This window comes from Zingiber officinale, chromosome 4A (assembly GCF_018446385.1).
Source record: "Zingiber officinale cultivar Zhangliang chromosome 4A, Zo_v1.1, whole genome shotgun sequence".
NCBI classification, from domain to species: Eukaryota; Viridiplantae; Streptophyta; class Magnoliopsida; order Zingiberales; family Zingiberaceae; genus Zingiber; species Zingiber officinale.
The window spans coordinates 140,437,465-140,458,770 of NC_055992.1; the positions used below are offsets into that span (position 1 = coordinate 140,437,465).

The following is a 21,306-nucleotide window of genomic DNA, read 5'->3' on the forward strand; positions in this document are numbered from 1 at the left end:
ATGGAGAAATTCAAGTAAGTCAAAATTAATTGGATACTTAGAGTTTGTACAATCATACTCCAAGTGGTTAAGCTCAACAAGGGATGGTTGGTGAGATTATTAACACAATCATACCCAAGTGGTCAAGATCAATCAAAGTGTTCAATTGTTTGGTTAAAGGCTTATGTTTGGCCTTAAGCTTTTAAGTTAGGTTAATATGGTTTGCTAAATAGGTCAAGGTTGACTAAATACTTAACGATTGGAAAAATAAAAAACATGTGTTAGAATCAGAGAAGTCCAACCAATATTATCAAGTTGACTTAGAAATTAGAAAAATCCAAGTGAAGAACCAAATACTTGATAGATGATAGACTAAGCAAGTCAAAGTTCATCAGATACTTAGTAAGTGAAAGTCTTGACAAATCAAGATTGATTAGGTTCCTTGCAAGTGGAAGGTCTAACATGTTAAGGTTAACCGAGTATTATGTAAGTCAAAGTTTGGTAGGTCAAGATGTTTAGAAAATGGAAGTTAAAGTTGACTAGATACCAAGCTAATGACGAAGTCTCAAAGGTAAGCCCTTTTGGAAAGGAAGTCCTGAAGGCAATGCCTCTTAGCAAGATAAAGATATCTCAAAGGTAAGGTCTCTTGGCAAGATATGGATGTCTTGGAATCTCAACCTTTTTATAAGGATATCTATGTGATATAATAGTCTATATATCCAATTGAATGCATGAATTGATAAAAAACAAACTGTAAACACTTACTATGATCTGCGAAGATGAATCCCGTTCTTTATGCTCATCGTCAAAAGAGCAATTACAAAAACAAAGAGCTCTTCAATGGTCACAAACCAAATCCCAAAACTATACTTGGGTGTTCCTCTTTTGAAGATAAGTAGGATGATATCTCTCATGCACTCTAGCACTTGGACGCAACATATATAAAGAAACAAGTGAGGTATGTAGGCAGCTTTTATAACTGCTCACACCTCCCACTTCTCTCATATCCAACATCTCTCACTCATCCAAGTCAATCCACAAAGATCATATAAGGATTTAGTCACAAAGATCATATCAGAACATCCAATCCATACTAAAGCACACTGAGCAATCTAAGCTAAGAAAGTTGTTACACCTTACTTAGCTGCTCTCGTAATGACACTTAGTCACTTTCATAATGGTACATAGTCTTTCTCTTGATGATACATATCTGTTATCCAGGAAACATCCAATCTCCCGGTGGCACATAATCATTATCTTGGAGATATCCATATCTTGCTATTTATCCAGATTAAATAATCTTCATTTATATCAATATGAACATTTCTAATCCCTCATAATGACTATTATGTCAAGAGTATGTTTCATATTCAAATATTCACAATCATTTCTATACATAACAGAAATAGGTCGACCAGTGAATAACATCAAAAGATGTAAATCTATTTAATCTTCTTTTTTAACTAGAATTTATTTATTCTAATTAGTTATTTTCCTAGTTATGCTCCATAGATTGAATCATCCATCGCCATAGGAAACATGCTAAAGTAGCAGTCACTAATTAAAACTTTAAGTAAACAGTTAAATAGTCACTTAGGATAAAATTGAGATTAACTTATAATCTTAAGGTCTTATATATTACAGAAACAAGAATTCATTCTCCTACTATCCTTATTGTCACAATAGCACATGTGGTATGAATCATATGTTACTATATTATTCTATTTACTAAAAAGAGCATATGTTTTCCTCAAATTTAATATCATACAAATTTTGATCTAAACATACCTACTGTCTAATCCTGAATTCAATTCATGAATTCAAATCTAACTTCCGACAGGTTCAGTAAATAATGAATTAATTTACTTTAATCATTATTAGCACATCTTATCTTGACACAATTATCAAGGCGACCTTAACTTATGGGTATGTCTCTGTTCATAGCTACATAAGTTGTCCTATAAGTAATGGTCTTATTTATATTTATACTTAACAAATAGGGATGATTATCCATCTGAGTGGACCAATCTCAACTTACCAACATGCTTACTGAGACTTTATCCAAATATAACAAAGACATTTACATATACACTGAATAGATCATGACATTTCATATATCCAATTATCTTTACAAATTATTACATTTTACGAAGTCCTAAAGACTTCACATATCCTTGAAATGACTCTTTAGTTAATGACTTAGTAAAAGGATATATAAGCATAGCATATGTGGGGACATACTCAAAAATTATCTTTTTCTTGTCAACAATATCTCTTACAAAATTATACTTAATTTCTATTGATTTCCTTTACTGTGATATTTAGGATCCTTGGAAAAAACTATACTAACTTAACTATCACAGTTCATTGTAACAAGACTCTCATTGTCCTCAACAATCTTCAGATATTTTAAGAACCTTCTCAACTAGACAGCTTTTTACACAGTCGCTACACAAGTCACATACTCAGCTTCCATTATCAATAGCACTACACAAGTCTGTTTCTTGTTATTCCATAAGATGACGCCACCATTCAGCAAGAAGGTATAGCATGATGTAGATTTATATCATCCAGGTCCCCAGCCTAATCTGCATCTAAATCACCTTTCAGACTCATATATGATCCTTGAAAATAAAGATAATAATCTATTATCGCCTTCAGATATCTAAATATCATTTTTACTACCTTTTAGTGTCTTAGTCCTGGGTTTAACTGGAAGTGACTAACTAAGCCAATAACATAGTTGATATCGAGATGTGTACACAACATAGTGTACATCAAACTATCAATATCACTGACATATGATTTTTATTCATCTTGGCTATTTTCTAAGGAGTTTTGGGACTTATACTCTTGCTCAAAATAGTACATTTTATAATTGGTGTATGTTTTATGCTGCAATTAGACATACTAAAATGATGTAACATCTTATTTGTATAAAACTTTTATGACAGATCTAAAAGTCTTTTAGAACGATCTCTAATGATCTTTACCCCTAAGATGCACTCAGCTTCTCCCATATCCATCAGATCATATTGTGATGATAGCCACTTCTTGACTTTATTCATATACCCTATATCATTTCTAGCTATCAGTATATCATCAACATATAATGATAAAATAACATATTTTTTCCCTTTTAAGGAAAACACAATGATCCTCATTGATCATCTCGAAACCATAAGATAAAATAACTTCGTTAAATCTTATGTTCCATTATCTTGACACTTGCTTTAGCTCATATATAGACTTTTTAAGTCTATATACTTTCTCCTCTTGGCCTTCAACAATGAAATCTTCTAGCTGAACCATATAGATTTCCTTGTCAATCTCGTCATTAAGAAAAATGATTTTTTACATTTATTTGATATAATTCCAAGTCATAATATGCCATAAAGGCTAAAATAACTCGTATTGACATAAATTTCACTATGGGAGAAAATGTCTCTTCAAAATCAATACCCTCCAGTTACGTAAATCTTTTTGCAACCAAATGAGATTTGTATTTGTTAATCGATCCATCAACTTTCCTCTTTATTTGAGAATCCACTTATTCCCAATAGCCCTTCGACCAGGAGGAAGATCGACTAAGTCCCAAACATAATTTTGATTTATAGACTCTATCTCTTCAACCATTGCAGCTTTCCACTTTTCTTTAACTCTACATTCCAATGCTTCCTCAATATATTGAGGTTCATCATCGTCAACTGAGAGTGTCATCAATGTCATTCTCAATTTTAAACCTCTTCTTAGGTTTGATTTTACAAATACTTCTTCGTAAGTTGGGCTATTAAGAAGTCAATTCATAACTTGGTAAATCACTCTCACTCGGTTGACTAGACTCAAGCATCCCTTTTAATACCTCTCTTATCGATAATATCTCATCCTCCTCAAAAAGAGGAACACTTTTATCAACATCACCTCTGGTTGGGAAATTTATTTTAAGAAAAGTTGTATCTCTTGAATATATTTTGGAGATGGTTTTATTTAGTTGTTCACCTATGAAAATATAACCTTTGAATGTCTCATAATATCTAATAAAGATACATTTCTTACCCCTATGTCTCAGTTTTTTATACTTGTGAGAACTATCATGAACATAAGCAGTTGACCCACAAGGCCTCATATTATTCAAATTTTCTACCTGTCTAACGTTCATATAGAGTAGATGGAACTAACTTTGAAGGCATTTGTTAAGTATATATGCCACAGTTAATAATGCATCTCCCTAATAAGAGATCGACAAATTAGCCTGTCATCATAGACCTAACTATTTCAAGAAGAGTCCTATTTATTCTTTTAGCTACCTCATTTTATTGTGGAGTTCCAAGGATTGTCAACCATCTAATAATCCCTCTATCATTACACATTGTCTTGAACATATCAGACAAATATTTCTCCCATGGTAAGTGCGTAAAGTCTTAACCTTAGGTTTCGTTTGATTCCCAACATCATTCATATAACGAATGAAGCAATCTAATGCTTCAGATTTATGAGAAATCAAATACACATGACTGAAACAAGAGAAATCATCAATGAATGTAATAAAATATGAAACTCCACGTCTAACCTTCACATTCAGTAGAACACAAATATCCGAATGAATTAATTACAATACTGATATAACCCTAATAGCCTTACCAAAAGGTTTCTTAGTTGCTTTTCCAACAAGACAATACTCACATATAGATAAATGAATCTTAGTATGAGTGCCCAATAGACCTTCTCTTACCAATCGATTCATATGTTCTTGTCCTATGTGTCCTAATCTAGAATGTCAAATCTCATCAGTTATACCTGCATCACTAGTTAGAGCAATGTTTGAAAAATAACCCTCAATAATACAATTAACAACTAGTTCTATATTAAGAACCATAAAACTATTTGTTAAAAAATCATATCCGATTGACACTGAATTAATTTTAAGTTCAACACATCAACTGTAAAAATTAATACAATACCCTAAATCAAGAAGACATATAATAGAAATAAGATTCCGTCAAATTTCAGAAGCATACAGGATATCATGTAAAAATAAAACACTACCACCACAAAGGTTGAATTTGCAAGTGTCGACTCCTTTGACTTCAACTTTTGCATTATTTCCTACATAGATCCATTTGTTACCAGATGGTACCGGATGGTACTCTACAAATGTAACTCACTCCCGAGCTACATGAATGGTTGCTCCCGAATTTATAATCTATAAAGGATAATAATTAGCTAACAACACTGAACTAGTTGAAAATGCTCACGAAAAAAAGACATATTTGGATTTAACTTTTCAACTCAGTGCACTCTTGAGCGAAGTGACCCTTCTTGACACAATTATAGCAAGTCATTTTGCTTTTAGGTTTCTCACAAGTCTTCTTTCCTTTCTTCTTGATTAAGCCCTGTCCCACAGTAGCAGCTTCTTTCTTCTTTCCCTTCCCCTTCTTGAACCATTTCTTTTTCTTAGATCTAGATGATCCAATAGAACTGACAATCACATAGGGTAGTCTAGAAATTCTTGCGAATTCAACTATCACTGTCTCCAATTCTACATGGCGTGAGACGTCAGTGAAAGTCTTGATACTCTCACCGTGAGTTGGGGTTTACATCATGGTCTCCTAAGAATCTGAAAGGAAATGAATAACTACTTGAACTTATTGTTTATTAGTCAACTCATGATGAATAGTTTTAAGCTCTTGAATCATGTTCAACATCTTCCTGAGGTATTGAACCATCAAAACATTTGGGCGCTTCGTATAGTTGTCAAACTTGATCGTCAGCTGTCGAAGCTTGCTTAGACTTATTCCATTGTATTTCTCCTTAAGGGCTACACAGACTGCATGAGTCATAAGATACAATTCATACTAAAAAACTAGGTCATCTATCATTGAACTAATCAATATGCTTTTTGCAGTGGAGCCATTTTTCTTCCATGTCTTGTAGGCATCAAGATCTTGTCTGTTTTATATAGTAGGATCATCTACAAGTTCTACCATAACCTGATTTACAACCTCTAAAATCTCTTGTTCCTCAAATACATACTATATCTTGAAGTATCTGATCTTATAGTTATCCACATTAAGTTTTTCTCCCTTGTTGAGTTCAACTATAATGTTCTTGGTTGTCATAATATATCATAAATGAATAAATTATTTGGTTATTCAGTGTATGTAGTATGTATGTAATAGCTTATCAACTCAATATAAATCTGATTTGATTTACAAAATTAAGTGATAACTATATTTCCATTCATCATTTATATCTATCAATTCGACTGACATTTATTGATTATATGACATACACCCCATCTAATGAACTTAATCATTAGTCAATCATGATTTTCATTTAATATAAATAAATAAACTAATCATTTATTATTATACTCATAACGAACTAATCAAAGAGTATATCACATCATATTATTATGCATCAGGTGGTGTAATCAGCATAAGTGAACATATGAATGAACATATCATTAAGATAAACATCCTACATATTGCTAACATATAACAAACTCATATAAACTAACTGGACTAATGTATTCATACACAATGACAGTAATAATAATAGAACTCTAATAAACTAGATAAGTTAACATCACTCCCACTAGGATAGACACTAGTGTAGTGGTTAATATTATCCCAACCTAGACACATTTAAGGCAATCTCAGGTAGGAGAGCTTTAGGATTCTCTATTGGATCCACAATCAAATGCTCTTCTAGATCTTCCTCAAACTTTTCAAGGTTCTCTTCAGACTCTTCAAGATCCTCTTGATTCACATGATGAATTAGTTTCATACATAACTCTGAATATGAGATGCACCCTTCATGGTGCCCCCATACATAGTCTGTTATCACTTTAGGATCCGACAATAAACACATCAAAACTCAAATCCTATAATTGTCCAGAACTAGAAACTCTTTCCGCTCGAGTTTCCAAAATAATATATCAATTTATTCAATATGTCCACTGACTCCATAAATTGAGTTATACTATATCTCCTGAATTTCCTCCCGCAGCTGGTTCCGTCGCACTTCGCAATGAGTCAAGGTGGTAATTATCTGTGCCATATGAAAAATTAAAATTAAATAAGTCAGTACATAACCAACTAACTAATACAAAACTGGTGTAATTCAATTTATACAGATATAGAACCAACATTATTAATCAATAAAAAAAATCTTCTCGATATTCAAGAATGACCCAATTTATTCAATCTGGTTTGATTGAATCAAATTGATCTGATTAACCCAACTAATAATTTAAATTAGACAGGGTCTAACTGGACCAAACTAGATCTGATTAAATATGACCCATCAAAATAAATCCGGCCCAATTATGAATTAAATCTAACCCCATCCATAATTAATTGAAAATTTAAAACACAATATTTAATTTTCAATTATTTGAACCGTGAATCAATTGGAAAACAATACTTTCAATTAATTCCAATTAATATGTCAGGGCAAAAAACTTTTTTATTCACCAATAACAACGTTTCGTTGCCACTAAACAAACTATTGCTCAGTTTTTATGGAGGAACAGAAAAGAACAAATATTGTTCTTCTTCTTTGCTACGATGCTCTACTCCACTGCGACGAACGTAGTCATCGACTACCAATTGTCGGCTAAACGAGGAAGTTATCGGAACTTTCCAGCAACAGATGTCGGTCCTTGGTGGCCTCTACAATCTCTAGCTACCACGATTAATGCAGTTGTCGGCAAAAGTTCTGTCACCGACCATCGATGTAGTCACCAGCACTCGCCGGCCATGGAGGTTGATCGCCAACCACCCGACGTGGTTATCGATGGCCGCAACAATTAATTTTTATTAATGGTACTTTTTCATTTCCTTAAGGACAAGTAGGAATTTCTTAAGATCATGTCGTGAATCAAACATGATTTTTGAAATTTTAAAGTGCACAATATTAATAAAAATGGACATGATGTATGTATGAACAAGTTTGCTATGTTAATTTTTATTTCATTCATAACCAATATTAAATGAATGCATGATTACTATTAGCACCATTTTCATATTACCATATTTAACGATGTCAATGGTAAGTTTCCCTGTTGTTGCCATAACAGTCACAGGTAATTCATAGAGCATTTTTGGTTATAGAAATGATGCAATTGCCATCAAATTTGCAGATAAAATTATCAAATAAAAAACATGCATCGATGTAACAGAATTCCTATGTGATAGTAATCGAACATATATATCAAATCTATGCTCTCACAATAACATGATTGTCCATCATGCATTCAACAGGTGCTCGGTATCAATATTCGATTGAATGCATGAATTGATAAAAATCAAACTGTAAATACCTACTGTGATCTGCGAAGATGAAACCTGTTCTTTGTGTTTGCCTTCGGAAGAGCAATTATAAAAACAAAGAACTCTTCAATAGTCACAAATCAAATTCTAAAACTGTACTTGGATGTTCCTCTTTTGAAGATAAGCAGGATCATATCTTTCATGCACTCTTGCACTTGGACGCAACGTATATAAAAAAACAAGTGAGGTATATTGGCAGTTTTTGTAATTGCCCACACCTCCCACTTCTCCCATGTCCAACGCTATAGGTGATCTTTGGGTAGACCTTAACATAGCTGATGACTCAACCTTAGAATTGATCTTAATGTATAATCCAATCAATTGAAGGTTTGATTTAGTCAACTAGATAGTCGATTCAAGCTAAACAAAATATTTCTCTTTGTGGGTTAATCGACTAAGTAGCTGAATTGGGCAAGTTCATTTGACTAGACAATCAACTATTTTTCTTACCAAAAGTTGAAAGAAAATTGTTGATCTAACAAATGTTGGTAGGTGCCTTTAAATGGTCTATGAGCTACAACAAATTAGTGGATTAGGAGTAGTAGTTTCCATTGCTCTAGGGCAGTCAACTAGAAGTAGATGGTGTTGAAATAGATGATCCATTGGCAGATTGAAAGTTGGAGCAATCACAAAAATAGTTGACTGGTTAAAGGGGCAATTACTTGACCTTAAAGCAGAATATCAATTGTTAACAAAAATTGAAGGTTACAAGGAACTAAAGGAACCTTTTCAAGTATAATGAAATGAAGTGAAAGCAAGTGAAAAAGTTTTGATAACAGCTCCATACTTGTTTTTGCTTGCCTCAAAACTTTTTGATATGTTAAAAAGAATTGACATTGGAAACCCACTAAGCTATTTTGAGAAAAACATTTATTGCCCTTCTTAATATATCTCGATTAAAGTTCTAACAACTTCTGTCATAACCCTTTTGCAAATTGATATGCTCATAGCAAGAACACTTGATATGTGTGATATTCAGTCTTATCGTTTATTGTGAACTCATCCTTTTACTTCTTAGTCCATCAATGTTCTTACAATTCCTTTCCATCCATGACTTTGGGTATCTTAAAATCATGTTTTATAAGAAGTATAATTTTAAATTTTATTTAAAAAAATACCTCCATCCTCTCTTTCTAAATTGAGAATTATTTTTTAAATATTGATGAGTGGATGCTCATTCCATCAACCTCAAAATAGATTACTCAGCCGATAGTTAATCCTTCTACCCATTATTCTCTCTGATATCACTTGTTAACTTTAGAAGACTGTAACTCTTTTATCACCTGGTTGCTGGAAAAGTGGATAAGCGTTTTCAAAACATCTCGGCTCTAATGTCACTTGTTGGTTCAAATGGTGAGAGTAAGGTAATGCAAGCGTTAGAAGAGATGGAGGTGAATATCATGTCTACAAATGAAAATAACCTTCTCTCTAGTTGCAATCCCAGCAAGGTCACAAAAACAGATTAGCAACAAAAAAAAAAAAAAAACATAAACAAATGCACAAGCATACCACACAATCAGATCGGCGATGCAACATGGTTCAACAACCCTCCAACTCCTAATTCATGGCCTATGATCTTTTAGGGGAGAAAGCTTTTACAAGACTGTCAATAGCAGTACAAGGGACATACAATTGAAAACAAGAAATTCCACAGCAGAATAGTACAATAATATAAATAATTAGGTCAGTTATTGTTGTTGCTCATAGTTTCTAGACCCCTTTAATTAGATACCTCTTGCCATGAAATGCTTCATTAACATAATCTTGCCAATGTGGCACCTATCAATCAATTGTTCGTCATCATCAAACGATTGATACGATTGGTTCTTCTTGCATGATTACTTCATCTCGGGTTCATCAATTGATCTATAATCAACCATCAATCGACTATCCTTGACATAATCCCATAGATGGTAATTAACTCTTATGATTCTTTAAATAATACCTAGATTAATTGATTGATCAGTCATTCGATTCACTCGAAACATGATATAGAATGTTTCTTAGACGAGTACACCAATAAATTGTGCTATCAGTCAACTGTTCATAGGCAATCAGTCGACTTAACAATCAGTTGTCCTCAATTAACTATCTTAGTCGATTGATAATTTGACTCCAATCCATCTAAGATCAAGTCTTCCTAAGTTGAGTTCTATCCAACCAAAGTATAATTTTACTCAACTCTTAGCTCACCAATAACTGCCTTCTGCCATGAGACCTCCCATCCAGTTTTTCATCCTTCAAATACACTAATTCCTCTATCTACCTCCTTCATGTCATCCTTCACAATCTATTTTCATAATGTATTTCCTATAAGCTTCCACGAAGTTTCTCATCCCTTGAATGTTTTGAGTCCTTCAATTCTCTTCCCATGTTATCCCTTTCACTTCTCTACCTCTGATGCTCCTTGTCCTTAGGTGTCTCATACCCTTCTTCGATCTTCCTCAAATCTTTAACTACCAAATGCTCCATGTGTATATACCTAAGTCTCTTCACATTTAAACATACGAATCAAACACAAAGAAGCAAGGTCTAACTTAAATCATTTACCCAAATATTAAAACTCCATGATTGCACCATATCACTTTGGGACTAAAATTTTCAACATAGTAGAAGTTCACTAAAATTATGGCTGAGAGATCAAATGGAAGTCAACTATGTTTTTCTTTTGAAAGCTCTCGACTATGCATGGATTCTAGTCAACTGGCACAATATTGAAAAGGCTAAAATGGATTTTCAGCCCAAGAATATGTCCATGAGACTTGGTATTTATGCATAAATCAAGTTAAGAATTTGAAAACAAGTAGAGGTCATTGTAAATATCTTGTGCATAAGATAATTATTGAAAGATAATTCATGCATAAATACATGTCACCCCGATATTTCTCCCCGACAATGGTATAGCAAATAGAATACTTTCTCAATTTTTTAGATATCTAAAGATTGAATCCAATTAATTAATGAATTTTTTTTAATGTATAATTAACTTAAGAATATTAAATTGATCAGTCGTTCACTGCGAATACTTCCCGATTTATTCTAGTGGCCGATGAAAAATTTTCATGACATTGAACTGATCATCTTAAAATTAATCGGTATAAATTAAATATCTAATTTTAATTAAAAAGATAAAGGAAAGAACTAAAAATAGAAGAACCTAATTTAAAATCAGAGGGACAAAAAAGTGAAAAGATTTTGAGAACTTTATTCATATTATATAATTATTTTTAGCTTTATCAACTTAAATTTATTATCAAACTCTAAAAATAAATTTATTATTGATTCAATCATATCTCATGTATTACCAGTATATTTAATATGTGTTTAAATGTACAGCAACTTATAGCAAACTCAAAGCCTCACAAGCTCTTCGTTGGTGCTATTGGCTTGTCGAAGAATTTTAACTTGGAGGAAGAAAACTCATAATTTAACTCGGGAGGAAAAAAAAAGTCATTCCACCTGCCTAATTTCACGAGGACAAAAAATTACCAAAATTCATCAAAGAACATTTAAATGATCCTCCCTCTTATTTTACATCAAATAACTCGGAGAATCAAATCTCAACTCTCGTACAATCACTCTAATGCAATCCATTCTTTCTTGGTTCATCTCTCAGGGTAAGGCATTAGGGAAAGCACATAAAACTACATTAGAGGTTTCAATGAATTACAAAAAGTCTAAGAACAAGATTCTTCGATGTCCAAAAACTTGAACACGTTAGAACAGGACACGAGGATTAGATAATAAACATCTCTGAAATGATACAACCAAGCAAAACATCAAACAAGAGAGCAGCAGAATAGATCCATCCTTAGTTTCTCGGAATTAAGTGACATTTAATAAGATCACCGCTTCCTACTTTGTGATAGAACTCACTTGGCCATCATGATTTTAACAAACTCATCATAGTTGATCTGACCATCGCCATCTACATCAGCCTCACGAATCATCTCGTCAACTTCCTCATCTGTGAGCTTTTCTCCGAGGTTGGTCATCACATGGCGAAGCTCAGCAGCAGATATGAAGCCATTCTGATCCTTGTCAAACACTCTGAATGCCTCCTTCAACTCTTCCTCTGAATCTGTATCCTTCATTTTCCGGGCCATCAAGTTAAGAAACTCGGGGAAGTCAATTGTCCCATTTCCATCAGCATCAACTTCGTTGATCATGTCTTGCAGCTCAGCTTCTGTAGGGTTCTGACCCAAAGAACGCATCACAGTTCCGAGCTCCTTGGTCGTGATACAACCTGGACAGATTCCATGAATGTGTGAGACCGCACTGTAACCTACAGAACATAATGGAACTCTCTTCTGCAACAGTCAGTAGCTTAAGGCAATTTCATTCCAAACTATGATACATAGTTTGCATCGGGCCAACAATTAGAAAGGATTTTCTCCGAAAACATCAAAATGGATTCCATCCAATACAACCTTCATGCCTTACAGTACATTTTTTTTGTGTTGTGCCAAAAATAACATTATCAATGATCAATCTTAAAATCCTTAAAAAGAAAAAATCCAGAAAATGCTGCCAACACTTAGATACCCATATTGGTACCATACTACCAATAGAACAAGAATCTTATTCCTCAACTCACAGAAACATGAATCACAATGAAGCCTAAATAAATTGAAGTTAACTAAACCATCACAACAGCAAATATAGTTTACCAAGTGATTTTGTGCCCATAAGCAGTTCTACCACATAATCTATTGCTGTAAAGAAAATACAAATGCACATTCACAAGATCTAATTATATAAGAAGTTAGGTCAATGAATTTCAACCCTGCATGCAAAGAAGCACCATTATCAACATAGAATCAAACATACATCATAGAAACATAATCTGTACCAGGGAACACAAGGTGAAAGTGAATATAACTTCATAAAAAAATTCCATCAAGTTTGTTGCGTTCTCACATTTATCTTCACATTTTGCATGAAGAAAAAGAGAAAAAACAATAACTTCACCCGACAAATATTCAATCTTTGAGTCGCAGGAGTTAGTGGTATGAGATAGTAACTAAAGAAAGTAAGAATGCTAATATTAAGTGTTTTCCAACTTGTTAACCTGCTTTAAAGTAATCCTGTCTGGTTTACATCACACATCTTTCATCATGCATGCTAATAATTAATTAAAAAAGTTGTATACGACTGCGATTTACAAGTGTTATCCATGATTATATTACTTTAGGATTCGGTTGTTACAATCTCCTCCCATTCTGCCATCTTTCCCTTAAGGGTGATTCTTTTAACCTATATGCAAGCAGAATTCTTTCAATTATTCTCCACTAGGCAATTATAATGCACCTAAAAAGGAACCTGGAATGCTACTCTTTCTCAAGTCATTTTTGCTACAAATTAACAATGAGTTGCAGTTATTCCATATACTTGGTATGTGCATGCCTGAAAGATCAATTGCTAAATAATTGAAAATTTGATTGAATATAAATATATCTACAACCATGTTAATTATTTGAAAAGGGCTTTGTTGTATGGTGGAGAAGAATTCCCATAATAGTAGAGGCAATATATGTCTGTGTACTTTCTCTCAGACCATGAGATAGGTCTGCAGTTGGGTTCCAACTTGTTGACATATTCATGACCTAAAAACTGGTGGGGTGTCAGTATGGTGACGAGGATCATGTTCCCTTTAGAATCTCCCTTTGGTTGCCAAGGCACTCTCTGGGTGGTATATACACCACTTCTGATAGCATCCTATCCAATTTCCTATTATTGGTCACCGACTCAATAATGGTCAGTCATCGAGTTACCTCTTGCACACCTCTTCGCATAAACTTATCCCTTTGAAAAAGAGTTAAGGTTGAAGTGAAGGCTATATATAGCATCTTTCCTAAAGACAATATTGCCATTCTCATGTGCTTATGGTTAATTGACAATGACCTCCCAAGATACAACAACACTCAAAAAAGGAGCACTCCAAAATTTCAAATCCCGAAAAACCTTCCAAACCTTGGAACTCTTTAGAGTGGAAAGGGAGAAAAGAAAACTCAAAAGGATAATTTACACTATTAAGTATATTAAGGAAGAGAAGAGGGATCTATTTATAGGTGAAGAGTATTCCAAGGGGTGAAAGTTATTAATTGAATTAATTAATCAATTTGTTTTTTTCCAGCAGCGATAACTATATTTTAATTAATTGATTAGTTCTGCCGCACAAACATTAATTCAATAATTAATTGATTAATCTTTTTAATTAATCAATTAATTGTGCTGCTGCGCTATATAAATTAATTAATTATTGATTACAGCCAGCCGACGCATCAATTAATTCACCAATTAATTGATCAATAAATTATCTACTAATTAATCATTTAATTGACTAATTAATTCTCAAAGATTAATTGAGAATAATTGATCAATCCTTTTTGCAGTGGGAAAAATCCAATTTTCACCCCTTAATAGTCCCAAGTGAATTAACACCCGAGAGTTAACACTTTCAATCCAATCATACAAGACCAACCCTTCGTTAATTTCTCATCCATTTAAGAAATTAATTTACATCAATCTGCTCATAAAACAATTGTCTTTGTTACTATTTGACTTATTGGTTACAAAAATCAAAATTTCAACAATCCCCCGTGTGAATCGAAATTATAAATAAGTTTCAAGTCTTAAAAAAGATTCACTAGAAAACTATTGGATCAAGAGAGATAGCTTATAGCTTTGAATATTACTATAATGAAATATGATCGAATTTACTTTGCTGGAACTATATTTTGAATTGTGCAGCCGTCAGTGTAAACCAAGACAATCATATCCGCACAATAGCCCTCAGGCTTTTGTCGCTTCATTATTGTGTACGTTTTGGCCATAGACAATGCTTCAGAATTCATAAGTTCTTACAGTTTTAAAGATGCTTTCACTTAGCACTCATATAGGCGATCTCCTTTCAATAGTATCGTGCAATAGCCCATTATACCCTATGTCTATGTGATACAATATAAGAATTATTAAAGGCCTGCTGCTCGCCTTTATGTTCCTAAGAATGAATTGGAGTTATTACTCCTAACTAAGTGCCTCGAATTTGCGATGTTGTCCCTTTTGAAACGTGATCTTGGGATCTCGGCCAACATGGTCACTAATAGATTCATATGTTGGTTTTTGGCCCATTCCCTTAGACGTGCAGTATATTTGATCTCTTGTTAGACCTTTTTAATTAGAAGATTTGCATATTTGATGAAAAATCTCATCATTAAAGATCTACTGCTTACATAATATTAAGTCTTCGACGAATATGACAAGACGTACCATTTCACACTTGTGTCCTCTCATAGATTCGAGGCTATTGCAGTGAATTATAACTACTAGCACGATGCATATTTATCGAATATGCAGTGAACTCTTTTAGCCCCAATTTTGGTATTCATACCTTAGTCGAACACCACCGCATTCCCACATTTATTGATTCCATGAAAAGGTTATTGACCTTTTTATGACTTGTCGAGAGTTTCATCTCTATCTCAAGGGAATTGTGGTTTGTCAAGTGAACATTTTTCTCCCATAATTTCTAGGACAATCCCAAAACTTATTAACAAAGCATTTATCATCTTCTTAGCATACGAATCTTGCATTCCACAACACCACTAACGTGAGTTGGATACATCGATGAATGTTGCTCTTCTTTGAGAAAAAAAAATCCTTAAATAGTACCATGTATTCTCTTCTTCAATCACTATAGATAATTTTACCTATTTGATTTTTTCAACCACATTTCTAACAATTCAAGGGCCTCAATCTTACTTCTCAGCAAGTCTCTCTAGCTCCTTTAATAATCAATGACAATTAAAGGCAAAGGATGTAATGCCTTTGGTAAAGTTCCCCTTGCATAATACAAGCTGCATTTCTAACACATCCTCATTTGGCCTTTTGATCGGTCCACACCAAAAGCTACAATCGTCTGATCAAAGTGTTGTTCAAGATTGCATCTTTTCTTGAGAATCGCTTAATCTAGAGAGCATATATTCCTTGGTCTTCTGATTTCACTGAGCCAAAGCTATATATACGTCTGATCGGAATGCTAACTAGGGTTGGACTTGTACTCAAGGAACGCTCAAGCTAACATGCATCCCTTGTGTTTTTTTATCAAGCCAAACTATGGCCCTTCAATCAAAGTGTTGATCAAGATGCTTTAATTCTCGAGAACCATCTTCAGTTGTGCAATTGAATAGGGTCACGTCTGATCGGCGAGTGATGTTTGTGCCAAGGAAGAATCTTTGTGCATTGACTAGGGTCATATTCGATCACCATTCACTACAAGACTAGAGAGGATTTTATCATATATTGAGCTTGTAAACCAAAGTGAGTTCATTACCCGTTGGGCACGAGAGCTAAGGTTGCACAATTGCTCGTTTGACCCTATGCCAAGGATGTGCCCTTTAATGAACCGGTGCAAGAGGAAAACCCTTTTGGCTTCGACATAAGGGGAGTGATACTAGATCTCTTGGTCCATTGCAACATATGTGATGCAATCAACTTATCCATCATTTATCTTATGTTAACTCAAGTTTAGCTTTTATCCAAGTGACCCAAGCTCCCATTTGAAACCTCTTGTTAGCCCTCTTTTTGGATACTTTAAAGTCACCATGATCTGCTTTGTGTTTTTAGTCTACCAACCCCCCACAAAACCTTCATCATCATTGTTACACTATACCCATTGTATAGTTTATCATCCAGCCCTTTGAGGGCATGTTTTTTGCATATAAAATCTCTATTTTCCATGTGATCAACTCTCCCTTTGCTTGAGGCTCATCTTTAGATGTGCTAGCTGTATCTTCCAATAGTAACCCAGCAAGGTATATTTTTCTTTAAACAATACAACATCCTTTACTACCACCGCTTTGAAGTCGATTCCAGAGATCTTCTGAGGTTTCTTTTCAATAAGAGTGAGACCCATGATTGACATAACCGAAATATCATTGTAAGATTATTGGTAGACTTTATCTCAATCCATGAAATAGGTCCAATAGTTTAGGTCTGGGAAGTCAATTTGTTGACATATGAACGACTCAAACTGGTGGGGTATAAGTATGGCGACAAAGAGCATGCCCCTTTTAGAATCTCGATACACCCCTTTGGTTGTTGAGGCACCCCTTCCAATATTATTATCTCCAATTTACTATTATCAATCAACAACTCAATTATGGCGGTCGTCGAGTTATCTTTTCGTATATCGGCACACCTCTTCGGTAAACTTATTCCTTTGGATAAAAGTTTAAAGGTCGAGCTGAAGACTATGCCTTCTTGCCTTAGGACAATATTGCCTTGCCCAAATGCTTATAGTTGATTGTCAATCGAATTGGAATATGAGCACTCTAAATTTTAAATCTCAATAAACTTGTAAAGCCTTAGAACTCTTTATCAATAAAGGGAGAAAAAAGAGCCCAAGAGAAAAATTAACATCTTGAGTGTTGGGTATATTGAGCAAGAGAAGATGAATCTATTTATTGTAGCAAAATGTGATTACACTTACCCCAAGCGCCCCTCATAGCCCGTCCCCAGGTTATGTAAAGGGAGGTAAAACACGGGGTCAACATATAGCCGACCGCCAAGTTGACTAGTGGGTGTGAGGTTTTTTTTTCCGAGGGCATGCGCCCGCAGGAATTGATCTCTTGTCCTATTATAGCAAGTTTACCACCCTCTAACCAACTGGACATCTCGTGGGGACAAGATGAATCTATTTATATTTATAAGAGTGAAGGGTAATCAAAGGAGTGAAAGAATCATTAATTAAATTAATTAATCAATTATTTTTTAATTTTCTTTTCAACAACTATTGTTGTATTTTAATTAATTGATCAATTATACAACATGCATTAATTCAATAATTAATTGATTAATATTTTTTTTTATTGGCGGAGCCCTCGTGCACCGAGTTGTCCTTTAATCAATTAATTCTTCTATCATACCATATACATTGATGAATCGGCTACAAGCCTACAACCAAAGATGCATGCACATGAGGTGTTGCTACCATGAGGTCCGGGGTTCAAATCTCGACAGAGCCGAGATAAAATACCTCACTTATGTGCTAGTCACTATTCCAAAGGCTAGTAGCCGCCCATGATTTACCTCCTCCGTGTTGGCCTTGGGACGGGTTGGCGGGGGCGCTGGGGGCGAGCGTATTCGTCTTTTTGCCACCATGAATTAATTCATCAACTAATTGATTAATATTTTAATTAATCAATTGATCTACTAATTAATCAATTAAACTTTTAATTAATCAGTTATTTTTTAATGGTTAAGTTTGAATAATTAATTAATTATTTTTGCAACCAAATCTCGAAAATTAGTTCTGATTTCTTAATTAATTTTCACCCTGAATGTTCCCATGCAAATTGACACTCTCAAGTTAACGTTTATATATCCGCATCTATGTGTGCAAGCAAACACTTTCAATCTGATCATACTAGACCAACCCTTCATAAAGTTTACACCGGTCTACTAGCAAAGCAGCCGCCCTTGTCCATATTTGACTTATTGGTTATGAAAATCAATTTTCCAATAATATATTCTTTAAAGAGGGTGTTCTATATACACGCCTCAAAGTCTGAGACTTTTATAACATGGAAAAAAAATACTGCAATGGAAAATATAGCACAAACAACTAAATAATGTGAGATTCAGTTTCTAAAACTTCCAGCTTCATATTGTAGTAACGTTGCTCTGGCTTTGTTAGATTTTTAAAACAAAGATGTTTCATACCCCTTGTAAAGAATTCACAATAGTAAATGATGTTATTCAGATCCTTAGCATACAAACAAAACTAATGTGCGACTCAGCTCCTCAACCTCCCAGCTTTTTAACCTTCCAGCTTCATATTGTAGTAATCTTGCTTTTACTTTGTTAAATTATTAAAACAATGATGTTCCCATTGGAAAGAACTCACAATAGTAAATGATGTTGCCAGATCCTTATCCTATAAATCTACAATACCAACATCAAATATAGAACATTCGCAAAATTCTTTACACATCTTATAGATACACGATAGTCTACACTCACCACTGAACTAGCCTTCAAGCAGCATCCTGCATACTGATTGGAAGTTTGACCAACTACCTAAAGAAGCGTATTAAAAGAATAGGCTAAAACGATCGGCTGCCAAATAGGATCTCCAGGATATTGAAAAAACAGGACATTCCCAAAAAAAAAAAATTCCTTTACGAACTCAAGAATTGTACCCACCAGTGCTAACTCCATAGTTATTACCCCTGAAGACCGACTACAATCTCCAGAAATATGTTCATTGCACACTTATAACTTAGTTCAATTAATGTTAACAAAAATGTACCACGTTTCATTTTTTGCGAACAAAATCACAACCCCAGTTTTAGCAACTGATTTGCTAAATCGTCTCTTGGAAATTTTATTTACAAGAATGTATCAACAAATTGGAAGATCAATGGTAAATTACTATTCAGACTTGCTCGCACTTAGGATGAGTGAAAAAGATCATCTTTTTTCAGTTATCGATGCGAACCTATAGTTGTGATTCGGGGGCTAAAATAGATCTGACTATAACCAAATACCGACAAAATCAAAAAGGGTCATCAAGGCAAGATGTGCCGCAGATCTAGAAACAAAGAAGGTGGAGAAACAAACTGGATCAAAGTGAAACATACCATCGCCATCCTTGTCAAACAAACTGAAGGCCTCCTTGAACTCAGCGATCTGGTCGTCGGTGAGCTGCTCCGCCATGGCTTCTACGTCACAACAAAGAAACGGAAAGAGAAAGACCTGAAATAAAGACAAGGAAAAATACAAGAAAAAGAGGAGGAGGCGCGATCGCGATTTCACCGGCGAGGAATGGCACCCGCTTGCACACTCACGCCCCTAAAAGTCCCTGCGCATTCATGGAGGAGATGTTAAATGTCCATTTTAGCCCCCGATTTGGTAAAGGCAGTCAGGCATTAATCAAACGGTCTGGATGCGGCCAGTGAAAAGAGTACAAGTCGTTTGTTCCAAGGTTGGGGTGGTACATGAATCACACATTTATAAATAAACTTGTTGTTCAATTTAATAAATTTATTTTAATAATAAAAATATAGAAAGTAAATAAATTTAATACTAATAAATAATATAAATTAATTTTAAATAAAAAAATCAAAATTAAAATTAAAATTTAATAAAATTCTTAATAAATAAATTTAAATAAACTCTATAAATTAAATAAATAATCCAATTCAACTTAACTCATTTATACTCCAACTAATTTTAACACATAGATGACTAGCACTACATGTCATTTAAATATTAACAATCTTTGAGTGTCGATTCTAGTTATAGAAAAAGATAAATATAGATACATAGACTTAGATATATAATGCGATAAATTTTAAATCGTCAATTTTTTAAAATTGATCTTTAATTATTATGTTAGAAATATCATGGCCGCCTGTACTATGCTTTAGGGACGTTACCTGTCACTTAAAGCTATCATGGTTGATGTATCTTTTCTATCCCAGTTATCTTCCTCTCTTTTTTCATATATTTTTATTTTCACATCAAAAATTCTATAGCTCCTCATGGTCGTTGACGTCGGACCTGGGCTAAACCCGGATAGACCATAAGAGGTGGCTCTGCCTGGTACAAAATGGTATCGTTTTAATGATCAATACAGATAATAAAAGATAAATCATGCATGAGTATTAAACGTTAGTACAGATAATAAAAGATGGGACCAAGCCCAACACCATTAACTTATAACAAAACAGCCTCCTTGCTGCCAAATCCATCGTGATACATTGCATGAGGCCACTGCATGCCTGGGCTCACATCCCTCCAAAGCTACTTTGGCTAAATGCTCAGACCCAACAGATACCATCCTCGCATCTGTTCATGACAATCCATGTCGGTCTCCTCGTCGACTTGTGCCTAGATAGCCTCGAACGTTGTCACAATTCCTGCTCGTACTCCCAACAGGGTGGATCAAAAGAGCAGCACCTTAAAATTCAAGTTTGCCTGATCG

General features: G+C 34.2%; 1 protein-coding gene across 1 annotated transcript; it reads right to left on the bottom strand.

Annotated features, from left to right (window-relative positions):
- Nucleotides 1-11,940: 11,940 nt before the first annotated feature.
- Nucleotides 11,941-20,197, bottom strand: LOC121971494 (calmodulin-3). Its single transcript, XM_042522793.1, has 2 exons — nucleotides 19,961-20,197; nucleotides 11,941-12,561 (listed from the first exon to the last, which is right to left on the bottom strand). Exons 1-2 carry the CDS (start codon nucleotides 20,034-20,036, stop codon nucleotides 12,188-12,190), a joined length of 450 nt encoding a protein of 149 aa, XP_042378727.1. The 5' UTR covers nucleotides 20,037-20,197; the 3' UTR covers nucleotides 11,941-12,187.
- Between the last annotated feature and the right edge of the window lie 1,109 nt (nucleotides 20,198-21,306).

What these genes read in the sequence shown, in the direction of transcription:
- LOC121971494 (XM_042522793.1), bottom strand. Translation starts at nt 20,036, where the DNA reads ATGGCGGAGCAGCTCACCGACGACCAGATCGCTGAGTTCAAGGAGGCC. An exon ending in GTTTGACAAGGATGGCGATG is followed by an intron (nt 12,562 to 19,960) that starts GTATGTTTCACT and finishes GAATCTGTCCAG; the next exon opens with GTTGTATCACGACCAAGGAG.